At 40.1% G+C, this 18,392-nt stretch overlaps 1 protein-coding gene across 2 annotated transcripts in view; it reads left to right on the forward strand.

Moving 5' to 3' along the window:
* The first annotated feature begins 402 nt into the window (after positions 1–402).
* The window catches only part of TNIK (TRAF2 and NCK interacting kinase), a 150,155-nt gene continuing 132,165 nt past the window's right edge, over positions 403–18,392 (forward strand). For both annotated transcript variants that reach the window (XM_081329174.1, XM_081329175.1), the window contains exons 1-2: positions 403–544; positions 6,604–6,729. In XM_081329174.1, coding sequence (XP_081185300.1) covers positions 530–544; positions 6,604–6,729 — 141 coding nt within the window. In that variant the 5' untranslated portion in view covers positions 403–529. The remainder of the gene's footprint in view (positions 545–6,603; positions 6,730–18,392) is intronic.

An 18,392-nucleotide genomic window follows, 5' to 3' on the forward strand; every position in this document is an offset into this window, starting at 1 on the left:
TCATGTGTTCACTGCTTTGACTCAGTGACCCTTTTTGGATAATTAGATATTATGAATGCTCCTTTGTGTTTGTTTTCACTCCCTGCGTAGAGATACTTAAGGATATAAGATTGATAAGAGTTGTGTTATACAATATGACCATGTCCTTTGCTGAGTGAGTTTCCTACGGCAGTCATTTTATGATCAGGATTGTTACACATTCTCAATATCTGAAATGTGTCCTAGAGCCAAAATGTTTGCCTGCCTCTGAAATCTGTTAAATATAAATGTCTTCATAAATAATCAAGCTAATGAAGTGATGCTTTTGACTTCTAACTTTGTACTACTTACCTTAAGGGATGAAGCAGTCAAGCAGGAATAAATTATATTTGGAGATAAGGCCTGTCCAATTTATGAGAATTGATGACTTTGAAGCTTTGTTGATAAATAATTGGCCCTAATGTGCAACTGTGAAATCTAACTGACTTATTTGTTTGATTTGTTCTAGGGCCGTCATGTTAAAACAGGGCAACTTGCAGCTATTAAAGTCATGGATGTCACTGGGGTAATGTATTCCTATTTCACTTTCTAAATTATGAATGTGTATGATTAAAGTGCAAGGCAATTTACTCAAGAATTTGAAAACATCCAGAAATTATTCAAATGTTGTTTGGTTTCCATTGGCTCGAACTGCAACAATACACATGGAGAATTGTCAATAATCACAGTATTTTTTAAAGTGCCAGTTCATTTCATATAAAGGCCAGTATTAAAACATTTAGAAAAAATCTCATTAACAAAGGACAGCTATGTGATTTAGGGATTGTTTTTAAAAATATTTTTCTTGCTGTTCAGTGTACAGTATGTATTGCTTATGTGCTTTGAGGAGCAAGGAGAGACTTGCACAAGTTATAACAGTAATTACTATTTAATCATTTATTTGCTTCATTCTCTGGAAAAATGGTGAAGATTGGGTCTCCATACACTATTTTGGCAACTCTTTGTGGCATTGGATGCAAACAAAAGTACTGTAAACATAGCTGAAATTTCTCAAGAAAACTAAATTTCATAAAATTTCATATAGCTAATCACAAATAGTCCTTCAAAATTCCACACCCTGCTTGTGAACAAAGAAATTGGATGGATAATTATTCCGTATTTGTCTTAGAGAAGTAAATATTCTCCAAAGATTCCTTAAAGGAACAGTTCTCTTCAGTAACAATAGTTGTGTCACCACTGGAGAAGCACAACATGAACGACTTACCTTGGGGTATAATTAACACATGAATCTACAAACTTCTGGAGAGGTGACTCTACATTGAAAAATGAGAAATGCACACCTATCCTTTGGACACCTAAGTACAAAATAAATGCAGAAGATCACACTCTATTCATGAAATGTTCTCTGAAATTATCTTCTCTTTTGGAACACTATAAAATACTCTTGTTTTATGCAGTTTGAATGATAACTAATAGAAAAACAAAATAGAACTTATGTATCTGGCATTAATTTTAGCACTCTTGAAATATCACAAGAACACAAGTGTGAACACTGGTATTCAGAGAACATGTTTGATTTAGGCCACTAACTGGGTTGGGATGCTGAGCATGTCGATCAGAAGGTCGGCAGTTTGGCGGGTCGAATCCCGAGTGCCATGTAACAGAGTGAGCGCCTGTTACTCATCCCAGCTTCTGCCAACCTATCATTTCGAAAGCACATAAAAATGCAAGTAGAAAAATAGGGACCACTACGGTGGGAAGCGTTCCATGCGCCTTTGGCGTCTAGTCATGCCGTCCACATGACCACAGAGACGTCCTTGGACAAGCGCTGGCTCTTCAGCTTTGAAACGGAGATGAGCACCGGCCCCTACAGTCGGAAATGACTAGCACACATGTGCGGGGGAACCTTTACCTTTACCTTTACCTGGCATTAATTTTAGCACTCTTGAAATATCACAAGAACACAAGTGTGAACACTGGTATTCAGAGAACATGTTTGATTTAGGCCACTAACTGTAAATATATTTAAGAATGAAACAGTGAGATATTTTTATTATAGACATTTCCATTACTCGGTAGTAGTAGATGCCAGTTGCTGACTCAGGCCTTACACCCAAGCTCCATTTTTATCAACAAAGAAAATTTTCTAATGTTTTCCTTACCTACACAGATTCTCTTTTCCTCTGGAGTTTAAGTTTCAGCATTCCATGTGGTATTTCCTTTACTTTTGCCAGATTTTGAGATTCAGTTTTATCCAACAGCCAGCTCAGTCAGCATGTTTTTACACCTGAGTAAAGAGTACAGTGGTCCTGCCAATCCTACAACTGGCTGCAATTGATCTAGACTTTTGTGTTGGTTGCCTCCTCTGTTTACATCACTGTAGCATTGCCTGTCCTTCATAACTAATAAATTCCTAGCTTTCATTTTACAAGGCTCATATATGTGCTCATTGTTGCTGCTTTTGTAAAACAATGTAATGTGGATAAAATAATAATTCAGTAATAATTTTTAATTTCTGTCATGGGTGTAAAGTTTTACACAAAGCAGTCTTGAGGTTTTTTTCCATTTATTATATTTACAATAAGTATATGGCAATTGGTTTTATTGCATTTCTTTGCAATATTTGAATATTCTTTGAATATTTGTATGCAGTTGCCTTACAAGTAGTTCTCAACTTACAACTGGTCATTTAACAACTGTTTGCAGTAACAAGGACTTGAAATGGGTGCCTTATAACCCTAACTCATAAATGAGGACCCAGATTGTTGGGGGCAACATGATGACTCTGTAAACCACTTAGAGTGGGCTGTAAAGCACTGTAAAGCAGTATATATAAGTCTAAGCCAGGGGTAGGCAACCTTGGCTCTTTTATGACTCGTGGACTTCAACTCCCAGAATTCCTGAGCCAGCTGTGCTACCCCTGATCTAAGCGCCATGAAACACTTACAGCTCTCTGTCACATGATGGTATTTCAGGCAGTTGGCAACCGTTTCACATTTATGACCAGTTGCCAAGTGCTCTGCAATCATGTGAATGCAATTTATAGTTTTCTCTTTTGCCTGGTTGCTTAATGACTGCCACTGGGAGAACTGAGCCAGTCACATGGCTTCTAGCTTAATGATGATTTGGCTCTGTGACCGAGATTCCAGGCCTAATTGTAGCCATAAGTGGAGGACTACTGAGAGACTTTTGAATTTGCTAGCATTTTTCAATAGTACCTGCTCTTCTTGTCTGGGCTTGGAAGCTGGATAGTATTTGGATAGGGTACTATTAGGAAATGCCACTGGTGTAGACTAGGCTTGGAAGACTCCGTCCCACCCAAAAATAAATTCCAGAAGAAAAAAGCGACAAAGAACTTTTCTGTTCTTTTCTGTTACTGTCAAGTCCCCAGGGTGCTTTTTCAAAAGGTAACTCGACTTCCTTGGTTTTTTTTCCTTGAAAATGTTTTGCTTCTCATAAGAAGCTTCATGGCTGAGAAGCAAAGCGTTTTCAAGGAGAAGACCAAGAAAGTCCACCTGCCTTTTGGAAAAGCACCTTTAGGTCAACCATGACCTGGATGATTGAGAAGCTCCATAGACATACTGTGATCGAGAGCATTTTCTAGACTTTTCTTTCTCTAGTATCTAGTATCTCTAGTTTGCATGTTGGTTTGGTGTCCCTCCTTTCAAAGAGGTAGTCTATCCTCTTTGAAATGAATGTTGATATAAACATTGCTAATTCTCTGCAAGAAGTAAGGCAGTTTCTTCTGGATATCTGTGGTGCACCAGCTGTTGAAGACACTATACATATCCTGTTTGGTTGCAAACTATATTCTGCAGAAAGGACCATTTACTTAGATCCTAATTTAAGCGTTAAAAAAATTACTGGGACGCCCAGTCGATAAAAGGAACAGAGTTTTTCTAGGTATTCAGCTTGCTAGTCTTTTTATGGGAAAACTAAACAATTTGCTTCCTACAGAAACCCAGAAGGAAAAATATAAAATGACTTAATGTTTTTCTGGAAATGTAAGCACTCTACGAATTGCCTAATAAGAGTTTTAATTCACTAAACCACATGCTATCTTTACGATTTATGGCCACATGACTTGCCTAGAAATACAGTGTGAGAATATCTTCAGAAAGAATTCACTTTAAAAAGACAAATCAAATGAGCTCCTTGTGCTCTCTCATGAATCGCAACAATTTCTTCCTGCTTTCCTTCTTTCTTCTAACACTTGGCTTTCCCCCCCTCATCCATTCACTAGTACTTAAGCTCCCACCCTGTTCATTCATACAAAAACATACCTCTCCTTCCATCCTTCCACCTTTCACACAAACATTTGCAATTCTCCAGGGAGGTCTGTATAAAAAATGACAACAGTTTTACCCCTACCTGTGGTTTTTTAAAAAACAGATAAGAGATCGCTAATCCTGGAGCCTTTTGGTCCCAGAGTCTTAGAATTTCCTCTGACATTGATAGCTGAAAATTGTTAGCCAATTATTGCTATTTGGGAGTGGACAATGTATGAGCACTTTAGTGTAATCTCTAAAATTGGCATATTTAAATAACAAAGAAAACCTCACAAATGATTTTGTGTATCCCCATACTATCTTATATCTATCTTATATGTGAGCTTTTAACTCTGCCCCTCCCCTCCATTATGTGTGGCCCATCCAAAAGCTTACTTATACCTATCTTTTATCTTTAAGCAAACAATCTTCTTTTTCGTATGATGAGATATCCAGTTGATACTTTTTTTCTAAAAAAAAAAATCTGTGTACATTTTTAAAATGAGACCCAGTTTGATGTAGTAGTTAAAGGAGTAAGGAGAGAAACCAGGAAACCGTGAGTTCTAATCCTGCCTTAAACATGAAGCCAGCTGGATGATCTTGGGCCAGTCACTCTCTCTTAGCCCTAGGAAACAGGCAATGGCAATGGCAAAGCCCTGTTGAAAATCTTGCCAAGAATCTGCAGGAACTTGTCTACGGAGTCATGCATGCATATGTGTATATATTGTTTGAGTGAAAAAATATATGTGATTTTGCGATGCAAGGACTAGGGAATTCAGTGGATAGAACTCCATATGTGAGATGTGTGTTTGAATGTATACATAAGTATGTACACATATGCCGCATGCTGATTTTTGCATGAAAGTGGAGTAACATATTCAGTGAACAACGAGCAAATTTCATAAAGTATACAACACAAAAGTAAACCAAATGGAGGAGGTAAAATGCCAACATAGCAGAGTCTCTATTAAAAGTATAACATAAGGTGTATTAATAAACGATAGAAGTCTACAGTCTGGAAAATAAAAATGTATGTTTTCTAAAATAAAGTACTGGTAATACAAAAACACTAATACAGGGGTCCCCAAACCCGGGTCCGTGGACCAGTAGTGGGCCACGGCATGTCAGCAACTGATCTATACAAACAAGCAAAGCCCCACCCATGGGATGCAGGCAGCACACAAAACCACGCACTCTCTGGTCTGTGGAAAAATCTTTCTCCACAGAACCACTCCCTGGTGCCCAAAAAGTTGGGGACCTCTGCACTAATACAATGTCAGAATCTCCCTAGAATCTGAAGTACCGTAGTTATTCTTGGAAGCAGCTACGCCTTATTTTCATTGTGGAAATACATCATTTGATTGCTGTGGAAGAAATGAAGGGTTTCAAATCTTCTAAAGATGATATGCATACAAATCATCTGGCCTTCTTAAAGATGTAAAAGTGCGCAAAATGTGTATGTTTGTTACCTATTTTCTTTATTCACATTCCACCAATCAACTCTAAGCCCCTCTAGCCTTATTCCTTTCTTTCATTTCCCTCTGCCAATAGTTGATCTTCAGTCCTCCACATTTTGGTTCTGCATATGTGCGAAACAGGATTTCCTGTTTTCTGGCTCATAAATTCCAGGATCCCATTTAAACTCCAGTTGGAATTGAGTAGAAAACTCTATTATAGTTTGTATAGGAAGCAAAACTGTAGGCCTTTAGTGCAAACCACAGTAGACGTACAAATTTGGATTGTAAAAGTTAGTTTGAAATAGATTACTGTAAGACAGTTTGCACATTTCACATATTGTTCATTTTGGAAATTGTCTTTTTCATTTCTCAAAGGGTCCCCTAAACCAACTTTTTCCGATGCCCAAATGGTGGCCACGCTTAAAAGGAAGACAAAAACCAAATAAATTATAATTTTACTTGACTTTAAATTGTTCAAAGTTAAATATAGTTAAAGAGATTAATCTCTAATTATATGTTTAGTAAGTTTTCTCCCCCAACAATAACCAGAATTACTGTTTCATAACTATTTCTGGAGATCTCAAGAGGCTGCATCCAAGTCTTTTAAGGGTGCTTGTGATTGTAAAGTCTCTGATTGTTTCTCTCTATTGTAATCCAATTAACTTCATTGTCACATGAAGCCAAAATAGCAAGCAGCCTAATGTAAAGAAAATGGAAAATATTTACAACTGGAGCTAAATTTATTCTATAATAAACAGATAAAAGAGGAAGCAGAGTGGTGGAAATAAAAGCAAATGAATTGTTTTTGACTGTCTGCATCAACTGATGAAGAGAAATAATCTCTGGTGATAAGCCTGTTGTTGAATTGATGACCCTATTTTCTTTTTCTTTTTCTCCAGGATGAAGAAGAAGAAATTAAACAAGAAATTAACATGCTAAAGAAATACTCTCATCACCGAAATATCGCTACTTATTATGGTGCTTTCATTAAAAAGAATCCACCAGGAATGGATGATCAGCTCTGGGTAATACAGTTACAGTTTTGTTTGTATTTTAACAATCTTCGTTTTATTTTCTGTGGTTGGATAAATCTTAAATGCGACCAGTGTATCAGTAGGTGACAATACCCACACACCCACGGTTAATTTTGAAAGCTACATAGAGTTGAGCGAGAACTGGTTAGCTCTCTACATGGGGCTGCCCTTGAGGACCACTCGGAGGCTTCAAGTGGTACAGAATGCGGCCGCGCGAGTTGTGATGGGGGCTTCCCGATACTCCCATGTAACACCTCTACTCCGTGAGCTGCATTGGCTCCCGGTTGCCCTCCGGGTGAGATTCAAGGTGCTGGTGACGACCTATAAAGCCCTAAATGGCTTGGGTCCGGGTTATCTGAGGGAACACCTGCTGCCGGCATCAAGCTCCCTTCGTCCCGTGCGCTCTCACAGGGAGGGCCTTCTCAGGATACCGCCGGTAAGGGAATGCCGGCGGGTTATTCCCAGGGGAAGAGCGTTCTCTGTGGGCGCGCTGGCCCTATGGAACCAGCTCCCCATGGAACTTAGGACTGCCCCCGACCTTCGCTCATTCCGCAGGGACCTGAAAACTTGGCTCTTTGAGCTGTCTGGCCCAGGCTGACGGGTTTTAATTTTTATTAGGCTTTAGTTTTAAATTTCGGGGACTTTATTTAATTAATTGTTTTAATCTGATTTTAATTTTTGTATGTTTGTTTTAATCTTCCCTGTACACCGCCCTGAGTCCTCCGGGAATAGGGCGGTATATAAATTTAATAAAATAAAATAAATATGGATGAGGAACCCCCAAACAGATCAGAACTGTTGGGAAGTTGAAAAAAATGTCCTTTAAGATAATGTTGAACTATTTTTTCCTCCATATTCACCAGGAGTTTGATTAGACTGAAGGAAACTTTACTGCAAATAATACTGGGAGTCCTCACTTAAGGAGCTTAATTGGGACCAGCTAAGCAAAGCGGTGGTTCAGTGGGTTAGGATGCTGAGCTTGTCGATCAGAAGGTTGGCAGGTCGAATCCCGAGCACCGCGTAACAGAGTGAGCGCCTGTTACTCGTCCCAGCTTCTGCCAACCTAGCAGTTCGAAAGCACGTAAAAATGCAAGTAGAAAAATAGGGACCACTACGGTGGGAAGGTAACAGCGTTCTGTGCGTCTTTGGCGTCTAGTCATGCCGGCCACATGACCACGGAGATGTCCTCAGACAAGCGCTGGCTCTTTGGCTTTGAAACGGAGATGAGTCGGAAACGACTAGCACGCATGTGCGGGGGAACCTTTACCTTTAAGCAAAGCAGTCACTAAGTGGGAAATCACAGGACCACAACTGTGGTTTTTGATGGGAAAGCTACAAGACCAGTTTCACACCTTTACTTTTGTTCACCCAATTTCTTCTTTCTGGGAAGTAAGAGGTGAAGAAAAAGAAGCAATTTCTGCAGGCAATATCTCCTTTGCCTGAGCCTTCTACTCACCCTCCATATTGCAGAGAGATTGGAAAGGAAGGATTTCAAGAGAGTAAGCTGCTTGCTTTGCAGGGGAGATAGAAAAAGAATCCCATAGATCAGGCATTGAATAACACATACTAACTGTAATGGTGATCATGTGACTGAAGGATGCCTAGAAAAGCATAAATGATGTTAATGGGCCATAAGGCTATTTTTTTCAGCACTTCTATAACTTTCTGTAACTGGTCAGTAAGTGAAGGCTACCTTACTGCAATCCCTGAGCTTTCCAAGAAGGAACTTTGGCAAATCAATGGCTGGTTTCTCTTCCATTGTGCTTGGATCTGTTTTAAATGCTATTTTCTTTAAATCACTTGTACATCTATTTATAGGAGGTGATATAGCTCAGTTTGAAACAGGTATAAGGGGTTTTAGCTTTTAATATTGTTTTAATTGTTGGGCTTATGTAATTTAATCTATTTTAATTTATACTATTTTTATATCATATTTTATGTTGCCCTGTAAACCGCCCTGAGTCCTTCGGGAATAGGGCGGTATAAAAATTTAATTAAATAAATAAATAAATAAATAAATAATATCCATTTAGATTCTGTAGCTGTGTTTGCATAACATTCAAACTGAAGCTTAAGCTTCTAGTTCTTTGGCATTCCTGAGATAGTGGGGGGGGGATATTTTTCTCTCCTCTTATTGTTGATAAATAGACACTGGTACAGAGTAGGTTACAAAGTACAGCAAAGCAGTAAAGATGCTGTTGCAAGGAAATATTTCATTCCATTTATTCTTCCAGCCAGTTCTTTTGATTAGCCTCTTTTCTGGGATCAGACAAACTGGATGGTATGGTTTAATTTTCCTTCCTTTTTCAATTAACAGAATAACAGAGTTACCTTCAGAAGCCTAACTGCAAACTAGCTTAGTGTATTGTGTGAGCTTGCCCAGTAAAAATAGCCTGTACTTTAAATTAGGATGCAGGATGATTTCTGCCTTTCTGGTCACAGAGAAGCCAAATTTATAGAACACAGGATTATCAATGGCTCCTAGTCTTGAAAAATGGGTGCTTATGTCAAGGCACGAGAGCAGTCTGCTTCTACGTAGTAGGTGCACAAGAGTAACAGTGAGAAACAGTAACTGCTTTGTTTTATATCTGTTGGCTTTCTATTGGCTTTTTGTGTGAGAAGAAATGCTGATTTTAGATCTAAGATGGCGGCGCCTGGAATGGCTGCGGCTGCATTGGCTGCATTGGCTCTTGAAGGCAAATAGTTTTGGGAGGGATAGTAAGGGCTATAGGCCACATGATCAGGAAATTTTGATGTGTTTGGGCAACATGGTGGAACTAAGGTAACATACAACATACGACCGACAATCTTTGCTGGCATGGTGAGTTTCTAGTTGTTTTGGAACTGTTGGTGAGACTGTTAAAAGTCGTTGGAACTGTTTGAATTTGTTCTACCAGCAGCAAGGTCTGACTGCTGGCCCAGTGATGGATTGTATTGCAAATCAGGGCTGTTTCCAGAGGAGGCAGAGGAGGAGAGGACCTGGAGCTTATGGAGCAAAGGAACTGGATAAGGCTGTCGGCAGGTCCAGAGGAAGAGAGAGAGGCTTTTGGAGGAGTTGGTGGCGGTGGCAGCGTGCTCCAGGGGCGAAAAGAAGCAAGGCCTCTTTAAGGAAAAGGTGGAAGAGTCAGGATCAGAAAAAGGAAAGAAGGCGAGGTTGTCAGAATACAAGCGAATTTGAGGGCTAATCCACATGGAGCCCCATTTCCATCTGTCCTGTGTGCCATCGTTCACTCCCTAGAGACTAAAATGGACAATGTGAAATTTGAGCGGGCCACGAACAAGAAGTATATATCGGAGGTGGTGACCCTTTGAGAGCTGTATGCAACGAAATTTCATTTTGATGTATGCCGATTGGTGTACATTCAAAGTGACAATAAAGTTATCATTATCATCATTAGATCGGCCTAGACGTGATACAGCAGAGCTAGCTTCACATCCTCAAGTTCTCAGTGGCAGCCCCATTCCAGGTCTGCAACTGTTCCTTCCACACTGGACCTCATTCTAAAAATTACACGTTGTTGAACATTACTTTGTGATGCTTTCCTTTAGCTTAACACTGGCTACTACAAGCAGAAACAGAGAAAAATACAACTTGATGCTAAGATAAGGTCTAAGTTGTCTGCAGGTTGTAAAAAGCGATCTCAGCAGGGTTTGCAACAATTGTTACCTTAGCATTCCTCGAAAGAAGGCGGGATATAAATATTTATGAGATACCAGGGATTCTGGTTTTGTTATATGTTCTGTTACATTTATTTGAATGCTTAGAATGCACTTTTTCTTGCAAGCCTGCAGTTCAGCACCTGTGCATTGTTAAACATGACCATAGTTTGGAGGATCTGTTTTTTGTTGTTGTTGTGTTTATTTGTTTTTAATAATTTCTGGAGTTAGGCCACGATTCAAATGACCTGTTCAGAAAGTGTCACTGGGTTGCAGCTGAGAGGTGAATGAACATTTTGTTCCATGCGAGCAGAATTACTATATTTTAGATGTCTGATTGAATTAGAACTGGTGACACTTCTATTCTTCCTGCTCTGGAGATAAATGCATCTTTATTTTTTGCTGTCATTGTTGGAATAAAACTCCTTGATGATAAGGCCAAAGTAATTCTCTTTATCAGTCCTCTGCCGAGGTGGTAATGGAGAGGTGGAAGGGAAGCCACAATTTTTTCAATACAGATTATGATCTCTCTGCAATAAGGCAGGTTCCTGACATATTCTATGGCTATCATGCTTGAAGTGCCTCTTTTTATTTGGCCTGCAAATATTGCTCTGTACAAGAAAAAAAACAAACCCCACCAGGTCTATTAAATGTTATCACCTTTGTCAAATACGAAGGTGGCAAATTCTAGCCTAATTGTTCTCCAGGAAAACCAAGTGCAAGGTTCCTTTTTCTCAATAAAAGGGAATTGGATCTAGCGATCATCTCCTGGTTCTGTAGAATTCCATTGTCTTTCCTCGTTTTCAAAAAACATACTTTCAGATTATTTGTCCTGTTAGGAAAATGGGGAAAATCTTTTTAGTGACCAGGCCAAGGCCATTTCAAAGGCAATGGGAGGGTTTATTTGGTCCTCTCTCTCTTATTCTAAGGTCCTGTCCTAATGGCTGATTTTATTGTTGGGTTTTAGAATTGGTGGATGTACTTATTTTAAGGGTACTGATTTTTGTTCTTCCAAGCTGTTTTATACAGGCAGTCCTCAACCTACAACAGTTCGTTTAGTGACCGTTCAAAATTACAACAGCCCTGAAAAAGTTACTTACAACCGGTGCAGGATCCCCAGAGTCATATGGTCAAAATTCAGATGCTTGGCAACTGATTCATACTTATGACAGTTGCAGTCTCCCAGGGTCATATGATCCCCTTTTGTGATCTTCCGACAAGCAAAGTCATTGGGGAAGCCAGGTTCACTTAACAACCATGTTACTTACTCAATAGCTTCAGTGATTCACTTACCAACTCTGGCAAGAAAGATTGTAAAATGGGGCAAAATTCACTTCACAAATGTCTCACTTCGCAACAGAAATTTTGGGCTCAGTTGTGGTCATAAGTCGAGGACTGCCTTGTCTGATTCAATTGTCTTTCATAACTTTGATATTGTGGCTTAATAAATGCTTTTAGCTTCTAAGTCACCTTGAATACTGTGTGATTGAAAAAAGAAGGTTATGATTTTCTTAAAAGAATATTGCAATGCTGGACAGCTTCTTTGTGAGAGCTGCCAGATTCAGGTTATTGGCAGTAGCCCAGCAGAAACATTTTATGCACACCAAATACGTGTGTGTGTGTGTGTGTGTGTGTGTGTGTGTTAAGTGTTTGATAAGTATTTAGAATACCTTGCTAGGCCCCAAACACGGGGCAAATCTTATTTCCTGTTTCAGCCTAACCCATATATATATATATATATATATATATATATATATATATATATATATATATATATATATATATATATATATATCTCCTCCACAAAATTACCTCTATTTGGCAATTATGTCTTAAAGCCCTTCTGAAGTGTGGAAAGTATATATTGTCAGGGCACTAAGCTGAAATGCTAACTAACCTCTGTCTGTGAGGACCCCTCCTTATTACAGTTTGAAAGGACTGCCCATTTTAAAGAAACACTAGTGAAGAGATGGTTCAAAATCACAACAGCATAGGTGACGCATTGTTTTGACACATTGTTTTGGCTTACAGATCTCTGCACCCAGAATTAGATCCAAATCTTAATCACCTTTCATCAATTAGTGAAGGCCACAGTGGGACAGGTGGATTCTGATTTGGGGAATTCTGGGAGTTATAAATATTTCTGGAGGTTTGATAGATTGGGCATGGTATTTTGAATGAAATATGGGAACCAGGATAGACCACCATATGAGGCTTTCGAATCTGGCTTGCATTGTAATCAGAGCAATAGGAGGGTTGTTCCCAAACTTCAGAAGTGTCCTCTGATTGCCTTTCCTTCATTACTGCCCTCCCTTGCTTTGCTTCTCCTTCACCCTTTCCTTGTTGCTTTCAAACTTTTCTTGAGCAAGGAATGTGGCGCTTAGCATGGTAGATCCTAACTCCCTATGATGGAATGTGGGTTTCACTTAGACAAGACGGACAGGAATGTTGAGCTATAGTAGAAAAGATATTTGAGTCCTGGGAAAATAGAAAGTAGAATGCAACTCTACTCTGCCTTGGTTGCATTAGGTATAAGTTGAAGGCGAGAGGGCTCCGTCAGACTTTCCTGTTGAAATCTGTTTCCAGATTGCAATATCCAACCTAAACCCCATTAAAGCATATTCCAAAGCTCCTAGCAACCCGTTTCCCGAGCGTGCCTATCTCAAAGGGCTGACACTCTCCACTAATAATTGCCTTGGTGGAGCAGTGGGCTAATGCCTCCTTAAGTAACACCAGCTGCCTGCAATTAGTGCAGGTTCGAGTCCCACCAGGCTCAAGGTTGACTCAGCCTTCCATCCTTCCGAGGTAGGTAAAATGAGGACCCAGATTGTTGGGGGCAATTAAGCTGACTTTGTAATAATGCCGCTTGGGGTGTGTGTGAAAGCCCTAATAAGCAGGCATATACATAGAATGAAGGCTATTGCTAAGCTTGTAAGCTGCCCTGAGTTTTCGGAGAAGGGCGGGATATAAATGGAATTAAAATAAAAAAATAAATAAAAATAAAAAAATAATTTTAATTTTTTAAATCTTAAGAAAACCAAGTGCAGGGTCACTGTTCTTAAACACAGAGAGAATTAGATCCTAATGTTCACCTCCTGGATCTGTAGAATTCCAGTGACTTACCTTCTTTTCAAAAACCATCATTTTAAATTATTTGCCCTGATAGGAGACATGCAGGAGAAGTGCTGTTGGGAAATGGGAAAAAAGAAATCTTTTTAGCGACCGTGCCAAGGCCATTTCAAAGTTAATTTTAAATTTTAAAATGTAAAAATACTAGTGGGGAGATTTGAGAAATGCAAAATTGAGTTGTGGCCCAACACATTTTGAGGGCATCAGTTGGCAGTGAACTTTGTATATGCCTCTTTTGTCCTCTCATTTCATTTCATATATCTCCAACTCCAAAGAAATTGGGGAGGGGTGAATACACACACATACACAGAGAGACAGAGAGGTGTGTATGTGTGTGTGTGTGAGAGAGAGAGAGAAAAATAATTACGCATAGTCTATCTTGGTACAAGACAGGTCTGAACAGGTCATTTGTTACATATATTTTGTGTATATGTTACCTGTATTTGGTTTATCTCCCTTATTGTATTTGTGTTTATTTTGTGGTATTTGTGTTGTTTTTATATTGTGAGCTGCCCAGATTTGGCTGGGAGCTAGATGGCATCATAGTTGAAGGAAAGTGGTTAGTTCATTTAGGTCTTTCTGGATTTAAGGGAAGTAGCCATTGAGGCTGTATAGACCAAGAGTCAGCAAACTATATGGTTCACCTGCCAAATTTGGAACATACCACCTTATAGCTTGCAAGCTAAGAAGAGACAGGTGGGCAGCAGATGATCAGGTGTGAACCTTAACTGAGCCTAAGGGTAGGACATTCTAGGTAGCAGTCATCTATCATCAGCCTTCTTATTGGTAGGCTGGCATTGTCCAGTAGCTACCCTGTTCCTTGACCTCTAGACCTGCCGGCCATGCCGACAGAGAAGGGTTCTGTATTGCAGAGTCTCTAATCTTGCTTGGGCCACTGTCACTAAAATATTTGCTATCTGGTCCCTTATAGAAAAGAGATGATTGTACAATGAATGACTAGACATTAGACAATGTTCCTTGACCAAATTGTAATTAGAACATAGAACAATAGAGTTGGAAGAGACTTTGGAGGTGTTCTAGTCCAACCCACTGCTCAAGCAGGAGACTTCATACCATTTCAGACAAGTGACTGTCCAGTCTCTTCTTAAAACCCTCCAGTGATGAAGCACCTACAACGTCCGAAGGCAAATTCTTCCATTGGCTGATTGTTCTCAGCATTAGGAAATTTCTCCGATTGCTTCTCTCCTTAGTTAGTTTTTCCAACCATTATTTCTTGTCTTGCCTTTCGGTGCTTTGAAAAATAATTTGACCCTCTCGTCTTTGTAGGAGCTTCTCAAATATTGGAACACTGCTATCATGTCACGCCTAGTCCTTCTGTTCATTAGATGAGACATACCTCATTCCTGTAATTGTTCTTTGTATGTTTTAGCCTCCCGTCCCTAATCATTTTTGTTGCTCTTCTCTGCACTCTTTCCAGAGTTTCAACATCTTTTTTATATTGTGACGAGAACTGGATGCAGCATTCCAAGTATGGTCTTATTAAGGCTTTGTAAAGCAGTATTAGAACTTCACATGATTTTAATTCTATCCCTCTATTAATGCAGCCTAGGATTGCACTGGCTTTTTTTTTGGCTGTTGCCCCATACTGTTGGCTCATATTTAAGTGATTGTCCACCAGAACTCCAAAATCCATCTCACAGTTGCTGGCATTAAGCCCTGTTTCACCTAGTCTATACCTATACAGATGTTTTTTCTTGCCTAATTGTAAAACCTTACTTTTATCCATATTAAATCTCATGTTGTTAGATACGGCCCAGTGTTCGATGAATGTTTAATCAGAACCTCACCCATCATCTCAAGAGAGTTTTTTCCAAAATTCTTTTTCAAAATAAACTTACAGAAAACCCCCCTCTTTTTCTTACTATACTGAATGAGAACTAGTGGCAAGTATTTTCTTCCTAATCCTTTGTATTTTCTTCCTAATCCTTTGACTGGAAAGGACCATCCTCTCCCAACCGGACCTACATCCTCCATTTATGTGAAATACTGTCCTAGATCAGTGATGGCAAACCTTTTAGAGACTGAGTGCCCAAACTGCAACCCAAAACCCACTTATGTATCGTCGGGTGCTGGGTGGGCGTGGCCCATTGGGTGGGTGTGGCCAATTGGGTATACGTGGCCCATTGGGTGGGCATGGCTGCGGTGGTAACAGCAGACCGGGTGGGACTAAAAAGTTCAATCAATCAATTCCAACTTTGCGAGATCTTTTTTTTCCCCGCGAGAAGTTGAAATTGATTGATTGAACTATTTTTTTTTTTGCACACGGCGGCAGAGGCCTAAAGCGAAAAGGTTTTATAAAACCCAGCTGAAGACCTAGGACTGGAGCAATAGCGCACGTGCCCACAGAGAAGGCTGCGTGCCACCTGTGGCACCCGTGCCATAGGTTCGCCACCACAGTCCTAGAACAGCATGAGTTAATCCACATACCCCGTCTGATCTGTTTCACATTTGATTGATCCCTATTCCTTGATTTGCATTTGCTTTGCAAATTTCACAGGATCTAAGCAATGGATTTGGGATCAGGGGTGGGGGTGGGGAGAGGATTTGTTTTGACTGGAAACATTCCTGCAAATGGTTAGGAACAAGACATGAAAGAAATAAAATAAGCAAACCTACTCTGTGTGGCTTAGACTTCCAAATCCCATTCTGGAGGTACCAACGCAAAAGCAAAGGTGCCACTGTACAGCTGTCCTTGCCGTCTGGGGGCATTGAAATAATAAACAGAAAGGCACTTCCCTGATCATACAGCAGCATTGGCTTTTTTTTTTCCTCTGCCTCTCTGTGGCTTGTGAAATCTGGACTCATGCCATTCTCAGACGGAAGAGAGAACTCCGGGCTGGTGAGAGCTGGAAAGAAGAGTGCTAAAGACAGAGCCCTTCCCGGCGGAGAAGAAAGGGGTGCTTGCTTTCCTGTCTAAAGACGGATTGTTTCCATGGCAACACTACAATTTAGATTTGGAAAGGCTGGTAGATTTATAATGATCCAGTAAGGGGCGGGGAATGAGAGGAAAAAGAAATGCAGAACGTACCAGCAAGGTATATGCTCGGAGGGAAGAGGAGAATATTTAGGAGGACCTTCTCTAAATGGGGAAGAAATGGAGGTAGTGACAGATTTTATTTTCCTGGGCTCCCAGATCACCACAGATGGGGACTGCAGCCAAGAAATTAAAAGACACTTGCTCCTTGGGAGGAAAGCCATGGCAAATCTAGACAGCACACTAAAAAGCAGAGACATCACCCTGTCAACAAAAGTGCGTATAGGCAAGGCTATGGTCTTCCCAGTTGCAATGTATGGCAGTGAAAGCTGGACCATAAGAAAGGCTGAGCGCCAAAGAATTGAAGCCTTTGAACTATGGTGCTGGAGAAGACTCCTGCGAGTCCCTTGGACTGCAAGGCGATCAAACCGGTCAGTCCTAGAGGAGATCAACCCTGACTGCTCTTTAGAAGGCCAGATCCTGAAGCTAAAACTCAAATACTTTGGCCACCTCATGAGAAGGAAGGACTCACTGGAGAAGTGCCTAATGCTGGGAAAGGTTGAGGGCAAGAGAAGAAGGGGACGACAGAGAATGAGGTGGCTGGATGGAGTCACTGAAGCAGTAGGCGTGAGCTTAAATGGACTCCAGAAGATGGTAGAGGACAGGAAGGCCTGGAGGAACGTTGTCCATGGGGTCACGATGGGTCAGACACGACTTCGCAGCTAACAACAACAATCTCTAAATGATCTGGCAAGAGGGTCTGATGAATAGGAGACCCTTGCTCAGCCTGTCTTTCGGAGAAAGATGTGAACTCAAACTAACCTTTGGCTTTGTTGAAACACTCCAAGGTTAAATCGAGCATAAATTGGTGGGTTGTGTGCACTAATGCAACTCTTTGCTTTTCTGTGCAATGGCTGCTATAGCTAAAGTGGAGCTGGTAAATGACGCAGGCCTTATTTACAGAGATCCACACCTAGCTAAGTGTTTACCTCTGTACAGGTGATTAGGGTTCAGACTGGAAGAAAGTGAACTAGGTCACGCCAATCGTAGATGAGCATGTGGGCTGCCTTGACTGAGAGTTTAGCATGAGGAAGGAAGACCTGGTTGCAAAGCAAGGTCAGGATAATAGGAATTTGGGGGAGCTGCTGGACAAGGCAGCTGGTGTTGGGATAGGACCAAGTTCATGTAGACCAAATTCTTAACACTATTCATGGGACCAAATTTATAACACTATGTGTTATGGCAGGGCTTCACAAACTGTGAGTAGATGCAGACAGAACCCAGGAAAGGTGCGAGAATCCTTTTAGTTAGACTGTTAGAATAAACCCACCTTTCACAAACTTTCATTGTACTGTATTCATTGTTAATTTATGTTCATTTTGCCATTCATATTTTTAAGGGAGACATTGTGCATTAAGATTTCAGTAAAGGGAGGCGTGATGACAAAAACTTTCGGATCTCCTGTAGTATAAAGATTGGATTTCCATATCCTATTGAGCCATTTTTGGTTGAACCATACTTTCTTGGGTAAGACAGCAGCAATGCGCAAATCACTAAATTAGATAGATAGATAGATAGATAGATAGATAGATAGATAGATAGATAGATAGATAGATAGATAGATATAGATATAGATAGAGAGATATACACACACACATATATATACATATATATACATATATACGCACACATACACATACACACACATACATACATACATACATACATACATACATACATATATATATATATATATATATACACACACACACACACACACATACATATACATACACACACATACACACATATGAATAAATAAGAAATGAGGACACTGTGCTGTGACTACCTCAGATCTTCTGATCACCCACTT

This window comes from Vipera berus (genome assembly GCF_964194415.1).
Source record: "Vipera berus genome assembly, chromosome: 5".
In the NCBI taxonomy this organism is placed as follows: domain Eukaryota; kingdom Metazoa; phylum Chordata; class Lepidosauria; order Squamata; family Viperidae; genus Vipera; species Vipera berus.